At 51.3% G+C, this 17,176-nt stretch overlaps 1 protein-coding gene across 1 annotated transcript; it reads right to left on the bottom strand.

Moving 5' to 3' along the window:
- Window positions 1-1,012: 1,012 nt before the first annotated feature.
- Window positions 1,013-11,827, bottom strand: DBH (dopamine beta-hydroxylase; the record flags this gene model as incomplete). The annotated part of the gene is given in 14 exon segments (XM_079544855.1): window positions 1,013-1,138; window positions 3,070-3,229; window positions 3,659-3,786; window positions 4,330-4,389; window positions 4,800-4,838; window positions 4,916-5,059; window positions 5,733-5,899; window positions 6,930-7,032; window positions 7,466-7,642; window positions 8,461-8,718; window positions 9,472-9,618; window positions 11,394-11,735; window positions 11,737-11,757; window positions 11,759-11,827. Coding segments are annotated over 14 exon segments (1,941 nt in total).
- Between the last annotated feature and the right edge of the window lie 5,349 nt (window positions 11,828-17,176).

Genomic DNA, 17,176 nt, shown 5'->3' with positions numbered 1-17,176 from the left:
CATTCTCTTCGGAGCCACTTCCAATCCCTTCGCCTCGTGCAACAAGCGCCATGGGCAAGGGTTTGAGCTCCAGAATGCTTTGGTTTTGCTGCAAACATTAACAAACGAAATCCAGGTGGATTTGTCTGTGAATAGGATGTGACAGCGATCCCTGAGGGGCCACACTCCTGTCCATCTGTCCTAATAAATGTGCGTTCACGTTGGCTACTCGGGGATGCCAGGATTAGCCGTGTGTCTGCTGAGATAATGCAGCGCTGTCTTCCCTACCAAAGCTCAGTCTTCATCCTGAAAGGATGTGTAGGGGTTGTGTGTATGGAGAGCATGCCCCAAACCAAGGGAGGCAGAGCCTGGTGTGTGCACAGGGAGCCTCTGGGTTGGACAGAGGCCCCCAGCTGGGATGGACATCCTGGGTCCTTTCCCTGATTCAATCAAAAAGCAATTTTTTTTTTTCTTCAATTTTTCATTTCAATATTTAATGGAGTCATTCTTCCTTCCAAAAGGTTTGTCTCTTTCCCCTCAACCCCCCAGTTTCCCTCCCCCGTCTCCCCCTCTCTCTCAGTCCCATCACCAAAGCATCATTTGTTCCCATCCACTGGCATCTGGTCGCATCAAGGTGAATAATCCCCAACGTGGGGGAGCACATCAGGGTGGATACAGAAAGGCTCCCCCGCTACTCCCACATCTGCATTCCATGCCTCAGTTTCCCTGTGGAAAAATGTTTTCTTTCCCCCCATCCCCGGGGCCAAGCTGGGTTCGGCACAAAGCGAACCTCCGCGCTATGATTCTGGGGGCGGAAAGCAGCATTACTCAGAGCCAGGATTGCTAATAATGCACTAAATATAGAGCTTTCCATCTCCAGGGTACTTTCTGAACTGGGAGAGATGAGACCTAACCCCCTCCGGAGGCAGGAGCTGGGGCAGGGAGGCAGGGAGCAATGAAATGATGCTCCCTATGGCTGTCCATGCTGCATCCCATCGTGGTGACGGCACACCAGCAGGGACTGGGATGCAGCTCAGCCCCTCCTGATGTCACCCAGGTTGATGGGCACGGGGACGGCAGGATGAGGCCCTGGGCAGTGAGGCTGGGGCTCCCGCAGTGTCTTGGTGATGCTGGGAAGAGGCTGCTTCTCCCACACACCCTGCAAGAGAATTGCATGCTGTGAGACAGAGTACCCGGGGACTCTACGTTTCTACATGCTTATAAAAATGAAATGATCTTTAACATTGGAAGTGTTTTTAACCTAGAGCAGGATGTTTTCCCACGAGGCATTACTAATTATTTGTATTGCAGGCGCACCTACGCATCCCGGGAACAGAGCAGATGTCTGTGGTGCAGCATATTGCACAAAAGCAACACAATGGGGGAACTTCCAGCCCAAAATGCATTGCCCACCGAGTCAATAGAGACAGCTCAAAGCCACGGGTCCTTCCAACCCACTGTGCTCAGAAAGGCTCCTTACGGGGGCTGCAGGGAGGTTGGAGATGAGGTGACATTTGCAATGTGCCAGTGCAGTTGTTTAAACATGGCAGCACGGATGAGACACTGCAGGCAGAGGCAGGGAAGGGCTGGCACAGCTATGGGAGCTCGTGGTGACCACAGCGAGGAGAAAATCTTCAGCATCTCTCATGTATGGGGGTGGCTTTCTCAGGGATGCTGCCTGCAAGGGGCAACCTGCTGGGTTAAGATTGCTCCTAGGGCTGAGCCTGCCGGGCAGGATTCAGTTCCTATGTGATGTGCTGGGTTGAGTAGGGGCTGGGGGTGTGGGGGCTCAGCATGGGCTGGCTTTGGCTCCTTGCTCAGACAGAACCATCGTGGCCAGGCTGAGCTGCAGCAAGCAGAAGGAGGGAGATCTGGAAACAAAGAGGTAAAGGTGAGTCATCAGCAGAAGGAGAAACGTATAATTTATGTTTTAGGATGAAATCCTTGTAGCGTGTCAAGCAGATCAGGCCAGAACTTAGAGCTTGCACCACATCAGTATGCTCTGCATAAAGTGGAGGGGAGCAGAGAACCCCCCTCCCCACATGACTGGACAAGGACAGCATTGCTGCAGCATGCCAGATGGAAAACCAGCAGCTTTCTGTGACCTCAAGGTTTAGGGAGCAGTGAGAGCTTTGGGGCTGTGTGTGCTCTGAACCACCAAGGGAGCAGCGAGGGCTGCTCAGCTCCCTGTCCCATCGCTGTGCCAGCATCACCCCGCTGCCCTCAGCCCTGCCCTGCAGGATGGCCCCAGGAACTGGTGGAGAAAGGCACCATTGGTGCTTTTAAATCTCCACTGATTTATGTCATCTCTGATGATGATGTTGTCACAACCACCATTTCTGGGCATGGTTTTTCTGTCCTCCTTGTTTTGCTGTGGATCTACTTTTGGAGATTGCACAGATGCAGCACACAACGAGCTTGATCTGCTGGGACCTGATGTGATTGGCCCAAATCCTGTAAATCCCCTCACGTTTCTCCTTGGTTCTCCGTATCAACATGCTTCAACACTCTGGGTTGCTTAAAGAGGGCTGTAAATCACTTTATGCAAATGCAGATTCTCTAATTGCATCCAGCCGTGCACACTGTAGTGGAAATGCCAAGTCAGGGCCTGAAGCAGTGATTGAGCACCTGGTGGGAAGGCAGGGCCAACCCAGGAGAGCTCAGGTATATGCAATGCACTGAGTGACCAGAAGGGCTGGAGCCAGGATCCACCACTGCCCAGACCTCATTTAAGGATTGGTAGTGGAGGTGAGGGTTTCTTGCTGTAGATTCCTGCATATCTGAGGCCTTCTGAAGATAAGCAGCTTTTTTTCTTTTATTTCTTCACTCCTGAGTGTTGCAACTGAGCAAATCCTCACTTGGTGCAGCCTGGGATCTTACTGCTCTGTTGTCATTTCTACACTTTCCATCATGTATTCTTTTAATGCTGGTGCTGGGGCTCTGCAGCAGCTCCCTGCCCTACATTTCCAGGTACCAGAGCCCCAACCCGTCTTATGGGCTCAGCCCAGCAGTGTTGCTGAGCTGCTTTCCCCCCAGGCCTGGATTTCTGCCATTTGCACATCAGCCTTTTGCTTTGGAAGCTCTACGTACCGGGAAGCGCACAGCTGAGGATTTGTTGCAGTGCACTGAGATGGGAGCAAAGTTGTAGAGGGATTTCAGCACATCTCTGTTGAATGCATTCCAAGGGATAGAGGAGAACTGCTCTGGGACGGAGACCTGTGGGCACGTGCAGACCTCCTCATCATTAAACCTGTGCACGAGAGATGCCACGCTGAAATGCTGTAGAGATGTTCTGGTGAGTATCCCTCCCTGCCTTAAGCTTAACCTGGAAAGACTCCAAACTGCATATGGAAGACTTGGGGCCTGTCTGTGCATAGGATAATCCCTACAAGGTCAGATCTCCCTGCAGGGCTGCTCAGTGTCTGCCTGGGATCACACGGTGTGCTTTACAGACCCCTTACACTGGGCCATGCAGCACAGCCCCAAACCCAGGCGGTTCCCCATTCCTGGGGGTTCACGCTGCCTTTAGCCTTAAAGCCTGGGCTTGGTGCCTGCTTTGGGGTAGGACTCCTTTCAGCCATGCCCTGTTCAACCAGCACTAAAAACCCCCATTCCCAGTTCTTTTTCCAATCTTGCACAGAAGGATCCCAGCACTTTCCCTGCTTCAGTCACCCTGTACCTGTTGACGGTGTTGAAGTAGAGGTGCAGATAACCCGGATCCACGGCACTTTTGCAGAGCTCCAGTTGTGTTTGGGGGTAGTAGTGCACGTAGTTCACGCACATCTCCTCCATGATGCCAAACCCACCCTGTGGCACAGACACCAAGAAACAACCCCTGTCCATGCAGCAGCCGTGCCGGGATCCAGCCTGGCAATGCTGGAGCTACAGGGGATGCAGAAAGGGCAGAGGGGCTGCAGGGCACTGAGCTCAGACCTGTGTGCACACACTGCCCTTTGTGCAAGGTCAGGCATTCAGACCTGATTGTGTGCTTTACATTAAAATGCAGATTTTCTCTAAACTCTCTGCTATATTTAGCTTTGTGCCTGTTGATGGTACCTCTGACAGGCTCTTTTTATTTTCTTTTTGCTAGGAAAAAGAGAGAAATAACATGCTCTCTCTCTCTAAAAAAAAAAAAAAACACACTTCTCTTTAATTACAGTTAATCCCCGGTGGAACAGTTTGTGATGGGAATTAGAGTGACACATGCTACTTCTCAATTAGCACCTTGGCATCCCAGCTACAGGCAACATAGCCTTGGCTCATTTCTTTTCCAACCCTTCCCCCCCCCCCTTCTTGTTTCTGGTTCAGCCCAGTTTGCACTGATTTCAACTCCTCCAATGCCACACTCACCACGGTCACTTTGCTCCTGCCCTCTGTGTTGTAGGTACAGGTGGTGATGAGTTCGTCACCCTGTGAGGTTTCAACAGACATGAGGGGGTGGGGAAATACAAAGCTTCCCCCCTCCCCAGACAACAAATACTGGCATGAGTGAATCCATAATGCAGCAGACCTCTGTGCTCTTTGGTGGTTCAGCCCCAATGCCCCCCCAAGCACTTGCTACAATTGCACCTCCCTGGAAGATGCCCTTCAGCCATACCCCAAGAAACATTTCCTCCTTTCCTTAATTCCTCAGAATTTCTGCCCTTAACAGTGCACCTGGGCAACAGTTTGCACAGCCAGATTTGCACCCAACTTGGCTGCTCGTCCACCTGCAGGAGCCCAAGCACAGCACCATGGAGGGAGGAACAGGGCTGGGGCTCTGAGCAGGGCACCCATGGGCAGCAGTGATGGAGCAGCAGAGAGAAGATGGAGTCACTCACCGGAAAGACTGCGACCAACTCCTTCAGCATGCGGATCTCCTGAGTGGGAGGAGGAGAAATGTGTCAGAATTGCACCCACGGGTGGCACCGACCCAACGCAGGGAGCAGGGCTGTACCTGGAAGTGTGGGCTGTAGTGCCCATCAGCATTCACCACCTGCTGCTCTCTGCCATCCCGTGACAGCACGGTCACCACTTTCCTCCCTGCCAGGTGAGTGTGGAGCTGGGAGGCGAAGATGCGGATCCCATCTTCAGGCAGTGCCTGGGGAAGGATGGCTCCAGTTCCGTGACTGACCCCACATCCATCCCATGCATTCCTACGTTGTGTGCTTGGGTTGGGTGCTGCCTGTGCTGAGATTTAGGGTTTTGGGACCCTACAAGTGAGCTCTTTGCAGAGGGGTGGGTGTTCAGCCTGCTGTTATATGCAACTAATGTGCAGCCATGCCTGAAGTCAGCAGGAGCCTGTGAGCTGCTTGCTTCCTTGCCCTTGTTAGTGGTTGCCCCAATTACCTGTTTTGGGTAGGTCCTACAAACATAACCACTAAAACCTGCCTGAAAGCAGGGTGAGCAGTTTGAAAACGTACTTGAGTGAGCTCTTGAGGAGCTCCAGAAAGCAGAGGCAATGTCAGGAGATTTGGAACTAGATGATCTTTAATATCCCTTCCAACACAAGCTGTTCTTTAGTTCCAACCTAAGCCATTCTATGACTCTGCGATCCCTGCATTCCCATAGAGCAAAGCACCCAGCATAGCACAGCAGTATGACCTCCTAGATGAGAACAGCACTTGAGGGAGATGGAGCAGGTGGTTCCAGAGGAGAGCTGCCTTCCTGGGGAATTCAGTGCATCCCAACCAGCTGCTCACTGTGGATCACATGCAGGGGGCTTTCTTCCAGCACAACTCTATGGGAAAGGGCTCGGGGTGCGGGGCACTCACCTGCAGGGTGCATTTGTCAGTGCAGTACCCTGTGAGGATGAAGGTGGTCTCCCCTGGGGGCACGGCCATCACTGGCGTGTAGACCAAGCCCAGCTCCATGATGCCAGCATCGTGGGGACGCAGGTTGGCTGTGTAGTACAGGCGGATCCCTGAGGAATCGCGGCGCCCTGGCAGGAGAGAGGACAGAGCATCAGGCACAGCATGGGCTCAGGACTGAGAAATGATGCTCTGCTTGGCACAGGTGAAAGGAGAGGTGCTCGAGCTTCTTGCTCACAGCTTTCTCCATGCGTTCAAGGCTTGGTCACCAATTGCTCCCAACAGAGAGGTAAGCAGTACCTGTAGGGAGCACAGAGCAGAAGGACAGATCTCAGGGTAATTTGGAGGCACTTATAGATGTGGGGATGGTAGTGATGGGTCAGCAGTTGGACTTGATGATCTCAGTGGACTTTTCCAACCTTAATGATTCTATGATTAATTGGTTGTCTCAAAAACACAGCTCTTGTTTGTTTTACTGGCATCTCCAAAAAAAAAAAAAAAAGACCATGTTCTTACTAGGAACGTGGCAGGAGGGAAAATGCAAATTCCTCCTTGAGATGTGGGGCTGGGTGTGAGCCTCCAGTCTCTGGGTTGGAGCCCATCATGGCATGAGGATAACAAGGGAGACCCTACTGGTTAACACAGCAAAGATGATAAGTTATGAAAGACGTGAGCTCCATATTTATAGATGTGTTTCTTCTCAAGTTGCTGAAGGTGCTATGGTTGATCTACAGTACATATGCTCTGGTGTCCTAAAAATACACTTGGGTAGTCAAGAAGTTACATGATTTTATGTAAATGAAGAAACTGGGTTGTTTGCAATCCTTCTTCTTTTTTTTTTTTTTTAATGTGTCTCCTGACAACATTATCGAAGCAGGAATGCCACTAAAACATCCAAATTCCCCCATCCCTAGCCAGGCTGGTGCTGTCTCCCTGTTGACTTTGGTATCACTGTTGGCTCTGAGCTCAGATCCCCCATCACCACCCTGCACAGAAGTTGGGGGCCATCCCATAGCAGCCCCCCTAAATACAAGTGTTGAGCATCTTCCTTGCCCGCATGCTTGAGGGTGGATCTAGGCTCTGGTGTTTGTTCCCTGACAATCCCAGGCACTAACCCAGCTCTCCCATGTCTCGCTGGGTATCGCCGTGCCCCCCACTCACCTTTGAATAACAGCGGATTGTGGTAGTGAACCTCAAGGCGCAAATATCTGGAGGAGCCCGGACCACCAAAGGCAAGCCCTGCTTCTTTGGGGTAGTAGAAAGCCTGGAAAGAGAGGGGGGGGACATTAAGGGAATGATGGGGTGGTTTTTATGGAAAATAAGCTGAAATGACCAAGGAGAGGAGTGTATGGGCGTAATCCTGAGCCCTGCTGAGGGGGACATCACTTGTGCCCTCTGTCGTGCTTGGTGTTGAGCTGCTCTTGCAACTAAAGACTTCTTGCCTTGAACATGTGATGGCATAATCGCTGAGGAGAGGGGAATCATACTGATTTGAGGAGCTGAGGAGGTGGGCTGAGGTGAGGAGGAAATGCAAACGTAACCTGGAGGAGAATGGAGTGCTAAGCTGAACCCAAATCCCAATTGGGGTTGGGGCAGCCCATGCAGGGATGCTCGTTCCTGTGAGAATGGGCCTGAAACAGTTGGGAGACGGCAGGAAAGGTCCCCAGGAGTGATGATGGATCCTAACTTGCACCCACCTGAGCTCCCATGGCCCATGCTGCAAGCACATGCCTGCAGTAGTTGAGCCGCTCTGGCTTCATCTTGGAGTCACACAGATCGTTGTAATGGGGGATGCTGTCAAATTCGGCTGCGCACTGGAAGATTTCCATGTGGTGGACCAGGGCTTCATTGCCTGCTGTGATCACTGGCTCATACTGCAAAATGGCATCCGAGGAGGAGGGAAGCACATTAGGATCATTTCTGAGAACCCATCCCTGGTCCTGGTTGTTTGTGCATGCTCCACACAGAGCCCACCATGGGTATGTACTATCGAGTATTACCGTGCCAGGGGATGCTCATGCTCTGGGCATGAGGGACCAAAGACCAAGAGCTCTTGGCTGGCTGTAGGACCAGTCCATCAGAGCTCCTGGAGAAACATCTTGTACCTTCCCTGCAGGAGGTCGCACTGGATGAACAACAGTTTGCTCTGCTTTGTGCTGACCAAGTCCTTTGCCAGGCTTGCTAGGCTGAGAGGGCTTCAGTTTTCCACAAAGAGGGTCCTGGCCCTACTGCCTGCAGCTTCAGGGCTCCATTCCTGGCCAGCAGCTGCTCTGGGCGCAAAGAGGTGGATTCAGGGTAGAAGGGCTGCTGAATGGCTCTGGCCAAAATCGCCAGCTGCAAAACTGATCTGCAGCAGCGGGAAGGTATCAGGAGTTACGCACTTTTTACTTACACACAGATGATTCATTTCACACCATCTGTTGGAGAGAAAATCCTCCTTCTAAGCTTTCCATTGCAGAGCCATCCTTCCCCTATAAATCCCTGTGCTCTCGCTGCAGCTCGCGTCAGGCTTCCCTTCTGCTTGGTGGGTGTTCACCCCCCTCCTCCCCACCCCGCACAGTATACCTATGCCCAATTCTTTTGCTGTAAGGAATACATTTGGGTCTGAAATTCTCCCAGTGGAAAGTCAGGGAAGTAGTGGGCTTTGCAGAGTACCTTAAAGGTATGTGAACGCAATTGCTCTGCCCCTTACCATGATAATATGGTGTTTGGCGAAGCTGTCTGGCAGCTCTGCAATGTAACACCAGTAGGTCGTCTCCTGGCTGGGAATAACAATATTGGGGGTCGTTATCTCCATGGTCTTCACATTGTCAGGCAGCTCAGGGATGGTGATGTTGGGCTTCAGCAGCTGCACTCTCTGCAGCCCTCTGTACATGGTAGAGATGTTGATGGCACGGAGAGAATGGACGGGGTTCTCCAGGATCCCATAGATAAGGTGCACGGTGCCATCCTGAAGCAAGAGCAAAGTTAGGTAATTTTGCATGCAGAGTGGTACTTGTGTGATGCTGGAGGCATGAGTCCTTGGGTGAGCCAGGGGCAGCAGAAATGGAACACCTCCCCCAGGGCCTCCCTTTGTCCCAGCTCCTTCTAATGAGCTACGCTGCCCAAAGTAGTTGTGGATGCTCCATCCTTGGAGACATACAAGGCCAGATTGGCTGGAGGGTAAGCCTGTCCACGGCAGGGGATTGGATATGGATGTGGATGACATTTAAGATCTCTTCCAATCCAAGTTGTTCTATGATCTATGAGTGAACAGTGAGGGGCCCTGCTGAAAGTGTTGCGGGCTGAGGAGGTGCTGCTGGACCCAGGGTCTGTTTGCTGCATCTTTGCTCAGCTCCTACTGCAGCCTCCTATTTGCCTCCCGCTGAGCAACATCTCAGTGTAACGCTTGGCTGCAGACTGCAAACCCAAGTGATGCAGGAAGGGATTTATATAGACCTAACACATGCTCAGCAGGAGCGGGTGATGCAAACAAGCTAAAATCTACACTTTATAGAGGTTTATAAGTGGTTGTAAACAGACTGTGCCAAACGTTGCTCATGACATCTGTAGCATGCTTCCTTTCTGCTCTAAGCAGCACAAACACCTGATGCTGCCCCACAAAACATAACAGTGGTGAGGTCGGAGGTTGGTGCTCTGCTTGATGCTATGGGGGTCGAGATGGGGCCGAATGTGCTGCAGCAGGGAGAGGGTGATGCTGTACCTCTATAAGGTAGTCCTTGGGGTCGCAGGTGCTGAAGGCTCTTCTGAAGAGAAGGTAGAGTCCCTCGGGGGCCTTCTGAGCCCCGAGCAGCTGGTAGTCCTGCTGGGAGTCCATGTGCAGCTGCCCATGGGCATCACTCCAGGCATCCTGTGGGGGGAGAGCACCCAGTAAGAGGGGAGGCAGCAGGTCTTCTGTGGCCCTAGGGCTCAGGGTGGGGACCTCCAGTGGCGTGCAGGTCATAAGGTCCCTCAGTGGGTCAGCCCTCTTTGGATCATCTCCTTTGAATCATCCCTCTCTGGGTCACCTTCCTTTGGCTCGCTCCTCTTTAACCTGGTTAATGGTGGTGACAAAGCCACACCGAGAAGCAAAGCACTATGGTGCTCCTATGCTGAAAGATTGAGGGTTGAGAGTACAAATCCTTCTGTAATTTGGATTTGAGCAGCGTTATTATTTCGATCTTTTGCGTCTCCTGTTGATGGCTTTTGTTTGCCAAGAAAAGGCCTCCAAGAAGTACCTCGCTGCAGCACTGTGAGTGGCACTGCTTCTCTTATCTTGGGGGAAGAAACAGAAGAAAGAGAATAAAGCATCTTGGCACCATTTCAGCCAAAAGTATAGAGTGGTATTTTGAGAACATATTGTCCTTAGAGGGGGAGAGTAAAATCAGCTCCATGAAGCTAGCTTGACATTTGTTTTCATAGGAGCGTATTGTGCAAATTAATCTTGTAGTACATGGGGGGGCAGAGCAAATTTGGATCTTTTAACAGCTGACATCCAGCAGAAAAGCTGCTGGGAGGGAGAACACCAGGGCTGGAGAGGTTATAGAAACCTCCTGGCAGGATGCTGTGTGGCACCAAGTGAAAGCCCAAATGCTGCATGGTGCTCATTCAGCGAGATTAGGAATTATTCTTTATGGTTTTTTAACACAGTGCTGTGAAATGCTGTAGCACTCAGGTCATCCCACGTCCTGAATGGTGGGTAATTAGCAGGAAAACAGCGCAGATAATCAGCCCTTTCTTTTATCCTTCCATTGCGCTGCAGATCACATTGCGGCTGATTGCAAAAGAATATGTTTTATGGCTAATTTCAAGCAAGCAGAGGTAAAATTTAACGTACTGGAAAGCCTCACATGGGGGAAAAAATAAGAATTGCATTCTGCAGCAAAGCACAATTGCAACGTGACCAGGGTGGTTTGGGGATAGGGAGAACATAGGGTTAGTTACTGTAGCAGAAAGACCAACCACCCAAGAGCCTACAGTGGGCAGAGTAGGAAAGGGCAGCGATCTGCAGCAGCAGAAACAAAGAGCAAAATTAGAAATGAGTTGTCTCCCTCCTATTCTGCTCCCTTCAGGATTTACGAGCTGCCCAAATACTTCTGCATGTTTAATTTCTGATAACGCCGCGCTGCTGGCAGTCAGCCGTCAGGTTGTGTTTTCCTGCGTCCTGTTGATCTTTGCTGTAGCTGCAGACGTGAGCTGCAGCCGGCTTATTGGCGCTGGCAGGAGCAGGCTTTCTGCTCGATAACTTTTGCACTTTCTCAAAGTCAGTAATGGGAGCTGCAGGTTAATTTTTAATGTTGCTGGCAGCAGCGTGTGATGAACCGAGCTGTGGGTGCCTCCTGCATGTGTGTGCGCGGCAGAGCTGCTCGGTGCAACCACCTGTTGGAGCTCCTGCAGATGCAGCAGACACCCAGAGCTTGGCTCTGTTAGCCACGCTGATGTGCTGTTGAATTTATCCCTTCCCCTTTGCATTTTCAGATCCTATACCAAACTCATAGCATCAATGTCTGGATCAGAAACCCCACAGCCCCTTTGCACCACCTCTACCTGGTCCCGTGCCCTGTGCCCAATCCTCCAAACCCGCGGTGGTCAGATTCACCCATCAGGCAGCGACCCCAAACACAGCCACAAAAACACACAACTCACCCCAAAATATGAACTGTGACCATCATTCCAGAGCACGGCCAGGTCTGCGTTCTCGAACTCACCCCGGTCCGACATCCCAAAGAGGAGCCCAAACTTGAGCTTCCTGATGAGGATCTGGAAATATACAGCTTGCTCGGGGTAGCTGACGTTCCATGAGAGCTCCAGCAGCCCCTGGGGATCGAGGGGCACCTTGTAGGGGAAATAAGTGCCACGGGGAACCAAGCCCTGCAAGGCCACCACCAGGATGACCAGGAACACAGCCACCATGGTGAAGTACATGGACGCCAGCTCCCGCAGCCTGAAGCTGGGGCAGGGACACGGCGTGCTGCCATGGGTCTGCATGCTGGGCAGGATGGCACCCACCCTCCTGGCTTTTGCCATTTATGTGCTGGCCCTCCTGGGTGAGCTGGGTAAGTGCTGTCCTTTAATTGCATTTGGTTGTGGGGAAATTGGATTGTGATATTGACCCCCCCAATAGACTCCCGCCCCCCACCTCCTGGCCAAACACTTGTCATTCTCTGCCTCCCTCTAATTGGCCCTAATTGCACATGGACATTATCAATAGCAATTGAACTCGACTGGGCTGATGTTATTCGCTCCTAAATCATCCTTAGTGGCTGAGAAGTGCTGCTCACTTGCAGGCTGCTCCCTGCAGGAACACGCTCTGCTTCCACCCCAGCGTGGCTCTATCTTTGTTGCTTCTTTCCTTAAAGATACTTTTTGTGCCCCATTTCTTGCTTCTCCTTAGGTTATTAATTTTTCCACATGAACCCCCTCAAGCTCTCAGATCCACGCACACACTGCCTTGATTTGGACTCAGAGCTTGTGGCCCTGTTCTATTGATGCTGGCTCCTAAAACCAGCGATGCTCTCAGTGCTGCTCAGGATCCACTCCATCCCCTCGCAGCTCAGGTTTCACTCATGCTCCTTGCAGCAAAGTCAATTGGGCAGCTCTGCATTTCCAAGCTCCGAGTGGAAACAGGTCAAACTCAGTCCCCAGGTGTTTTAATGAATCATCAGTGTGTGCCCATTGGCCACACTTGGTGATGTTTTACACAACTGTGACACAGGAGGAGAGGAGCAGCCAGGGGGCTGCATCCCCCCGGTGGCACAGCTCAACTCAGCTCAGCTGCACGCTACAGTTGGAAGCAGCATCCCCACTGTGCTCGAAGCTCCTGGACTCAGTCCTGGACGTGCTGTGCTCTGAGATCCTCAGCAGAAAGCATCAGATGGATGCTCCTCTTGTGCCAGCCCTGGCTCCTCGGGTGGATGTCTGGCTGCGAGAACAGATCGGTGCCTTGCCCCGTTTCTAACCTCCAAGCACAGCCTCATTGGCTTCATCTCCCATCTTGGCTTTGTTTCCTAATTCTAAGGGGAAAGAAGCTGAGCTGTCAGCATGGCAGGAAGAAAAATGATCCTCGGCGGGGGGTGGGATGGGGTCTTTAGCTAACAAGTTCTATTGGAGATGAAACTCCAGGCTGCTGGCAAGTGGAGCGCCTGAGCCTTCCTGTACAGAAGGAATTTGCAGTGGAACAGGCAGGCAGGTCAGCTTGAAAACAGCTGAACTTTGGAGATAAGCAGTGAGAATTTACTTAAAGAGAAGGAAAAACATGTATATATAATACATATATATCTCTCCTTTCTTTAGTTTCTCCCAGGTTGCTGCCCGTAAATCCAGACAGAGAGCAAGGATTCAGCCTTTCTGTGTCTTGCCCTGGGGGATATTTTAAGACTCAAGCTAGAGGTAGCAATGCCATTTTGCTGAGTCCGGCACCCAGACTGCTTGGGGCAATCTCAGAGCAACTCCCAAATGTCAGTCGGTGAGAGGGACACTGGAGGGCTGCATGTTCAGCCCCTGTCCTCAAAGCAGAGCACAGAGAGAGCAGCTTTCCTCCAGTGCTGAGCTCTTGCTGGAACTCACACAGCACTGTTGCATTGATACTAGCATGGCAGTATCCTGTATCCTCCACAGAGCTCCTCTATTCTTCTCCATTCACCCCAGCAAGAAGAACTAAGAGAGCAGTACTGCACAGAGGATACCTGCATAGTGCCTTGAGCCCCTGGAGGAGGGTTCTTTTTAATGGACAGTCCCTTAGACACCAGCTCGGCCATGCTAGGTGCTGTCTGAACCCAGCAGCAGCTCTGCTTACAGGTAAGCAGGCTTAAGCACAACTGATGCGCTGAATTAAGGATTGAAGCAGGCAGCACCCCTCCGAGCTATAATCCATTGCCTTGCTAACACGGATGTAAATTCGATTAGGGTGAGGGAGGGCACAGAGGGACGGCTGCTGTCTGCTCCTGCTGTGCTGGGCTGCAGCACGCACACAGCATCCCGTGCCCCGGGGCTTTGTCCATGGCCAGATCCTGCCCTGTGCCATTGCCCTGATCAGATTTCCTGGGTGTTGATGAGGTTAAGCAGCCTCTGACTCAGGCTGGCTCCAATGGGGTGGCAGAGAGGTCTGGCATATAGGAGAGATGCTCACAGGGGTGAGGAGGGTCCCATGGATTTCTGCTTGATTCCCCTCTCAGGACAGACCCACCTCTTGCCCTTGGGTTTGTGTCATATCATTGCCAGAGACAGTCATTATTTAACTCAACAGCTAACGTGGGTGCTGGCCGAGGCAGGATGCTCAGAGGAGCCCATAACCCATCAGCAGTGGGTGGGAAAAGGCATTTCCTCCTCCTGGTGCCTGTCTGTGTCCTACAGCATGAGGGCTGCAAATGAGAGCATCACCTTTGCAGAGCCTCTGCTCTTCCCAGCTTTTCCTGCCTTCCCCTAAGGTGTTTCCCTTTTTTTTCTCTATTTTTAATTTTTTATTCTCCTCAGGACCAAATGTACTCCCTCTTGCACCACTGGAGGAATCTCCCCAGACTGGAGGCAGAAATGAACCTCAGCTTCGTGGCTCCCGTTGGAGGATCCTGAGCAGCTTGGGTGAACACCTGCAGCCCTTTGCAGCATGAAAGGTGAGGAGGATGAGTTGCAACGAGCACCGCGGCACGGCGATGGGGTGATGTGGGAGCAGGGACAGGCCACAGCTAGCAAAAAAGAGCAGCATTTCCCCTTGGGATGTGGGTGGGCAGCCAGGTCCCTGCACCAGAGAGACATTCCATCCCTGCTGCTCCCCACAAACACTGCCACAGCTGAGCCACCTAATGAAATCCTACTTGCCTGTGCATGCTATATTAGGGTTACCATGGATATGGTGCCACAAACACTGGGCTGTGGCTTTGTTATATAAACAGGAGAGATTGCCACAAATACCCAAAATATCTGAGAAGGACAGGAAGAGACAAAAGCATTTGCTGGGTTTGTTTATACAGGGCTGTGCGATGCGGTGGATGGTGCCAGTGGGAGGTGGGAGAGATTTGAGCTGGATCTGAGAACTGGAGCATAACCGAACTGACATCATGGTGGTCCCAGGCTCCGTAGCTCTTGGAGGTTCCCTCATGTGCTCCCCACAGACCATGGTGTGAATTGTGCCTTTCTCCAGGCTCAAGCACGTCTGAGCTGAGTGCCATGCAGCCCTATTGCTGCCTTATGGGATGGGATTCTGCTGCCTGCAGAGGGAAGGGAACGGGGCCGGTGATGCTGGAGACCTGCACTCAGCTGCTGGAGCTCTCCTCACCCAGCAAGGCTGAGCCATGCCAGGTACAGCAAGTCCCTTTGTGCAGTTGGAGAAATTGTGTAATTCAGAGCAAAAACGGCTCTAGAAATGGAGGTGGAATGTAAGGGAGATAGAGACATCACAGTGGCTAAAATTGTATTGCACTCCCACTCCCCTGCCAATAAAAGTACCATAAATAAAGTGGCTTTGCAATACCCTTCTCCACGCATTGTAACACAGATTCACGTGTCCCTGCAAAAGATGCTCCAGGCAGGATCAGACAAGTTTCCATTCTCCATCCTTGGCCCTTTCCTGTGGTCACCTCATAGCCTTCCAGCTCCCTTCCCTGAAGCCCCAAAGCAATTCTGCATGGCTCTGCTCCCTGCTGCCAGCCCTCCTCACAGCTTTTCCCATAGCCATTGATATCTGTAACAGGAGAGTTAGCAGAAGGTATAATAAAGGGTAGATTAGTGGATAAGTATTAAATACATGAATAATTCAACAGGGCTCCACTACAGATTTGTCCTACATGACTTTAGCTGTATCCAGCTTTGGTTCTGCTTGGTGGCCACGTAATCCAAGGGTCAAATGGAGCCACGTTTGGAAGGAAGTTGTCACTCACGTCACAGGCTTGAGCCTGCTCCTCCCTGATGGCAGCACATTGTGAGCAGTACCTTGGGGAAGGAGGAGGGGAAAACTGCCTTGTTCAGATGCTGAATGATGCAGATCATGTGATATTCCTGGGCAGTTCGATCCCAAACCCTGAGGCAGGTATGAGGATGCAGTGTGGATGCAGGAGGGCACTTACGCTGTGCATACACCAATGGAGGCATTGGGGGGAAGCAGCTGCTTACAACGTGTGCACCTTACTTAAAGCCTACAAATGGTTTGGCTCCTGGCTGCTGCTGCTCTGTTTATCCCACAGCCTTGGCAGGCACAGGACCCCTTCCAAACGGCAAGGAGAGCCAATGCAAGTTGTCACTGGCCTGTGGCCAGCTCTCGAGGCTTGCGACTGGCTCCCATGCTGCAGCTCCTCATTAGCACTTCCCTTCTGCAAAAATGTCTGTTGCAAAGTCTGCGGGATTCCAGCTCTTTGCACCCTGTTCTCGTTCAGCCCCTGGCACGGTGAGGCTGTGCTCACAACAGGCTGCAGAAATATGCCATGAAAACCTTTCTCTCCTTTGCAGGTTCGATAGCTGATCTTTGCAGGGCTGCTTTTAGAGAAACGGATCTGGTGTTTGAGTTCCACAAAATAAGATCTATACTTGCTGAAGGCAGCTCAAGTATTCGCTAAGTCCTTGCTGTAACATTGCTTTTCCTTGCTGCTGTCCTGGGTTCAGATCAGTGAAGAATCGCTTTGACATATTCATTATAAAAGCACTTGGGAAGAAAGGAGGCTGTTTATTTCCATGCTGGGATACGAGCACAGAAACTGAAATGAATGGCCCAAAAACGAGCCTCTATCTTTCACGTTTCCAAACAAAGATGCAGTGATAAATTGCTAGACAATGATATTTGACCCATAAAAGTAATAAAAAGCTAAAATTGTGTTTTCTTGGCATAGCTTTCCAATATATACTGCACAAAGTCCAAGCAACCTTGAAGCAGAGCTGAAAAGGAACCGTGGTATGGACTGCTCAATGCTAAACAGCGAGGTCTGTGATAATTAAACAGTGATGCTCTGAAGTGGACCTTCCAAAGCTGAACTATTTGTTGTCACCTTGCTTTCATTTCTCACTGTCAGACTTGTGCTCAGATCCCTGCTCAGGAGTTTGAACTGCATGCGAAGTGTGCTGAAATTACTGGTGGTAATTAGCTTATTTAGGGAGCAATTAATTAAACACAACTGTTTCCCTCTCTATAGATTAAAAGAGTGCTATAAGCGACAGCATCTTAAAAAGAGCAGGTGTGCTGTGAGAGGACCAGAGACCGATTGTTCCATCACTTGAGGAGGACAGGACAAGCAGCAGAGGGCCAAAAGGAAACACGAAGTTCAGTGTTAGGGACAGCAGCGACAACAGCCCCCAGGGGAGCCCACCTGCTTGAGGACTGGCTCCAAGCAACAGCTTTTCTCTGTTACCAAATGCTTTCGTTTTCGGCTTTGGGACACAAGAACCTTTTCCCTCTCCACTCTTTGATGGCCACTCGGATGAGGATGTAATTCTGTGCCACCTCTGCT

This window comes from Tetrao urogallus, assembly GCF_951394365.1.
Source record: "Tetrao urogallus genome assembly, chromosome: 19".
NCBI lineage: Eukaryota > Metazoa > Chordata > Aves > Galliformes > Phasianidae > Tetrao > Tetrao urogallus.
Note: the sequence above shows the minus strand (reverse complement) of the source record. Positions and strands in the feature narration are given on the sequence as shown.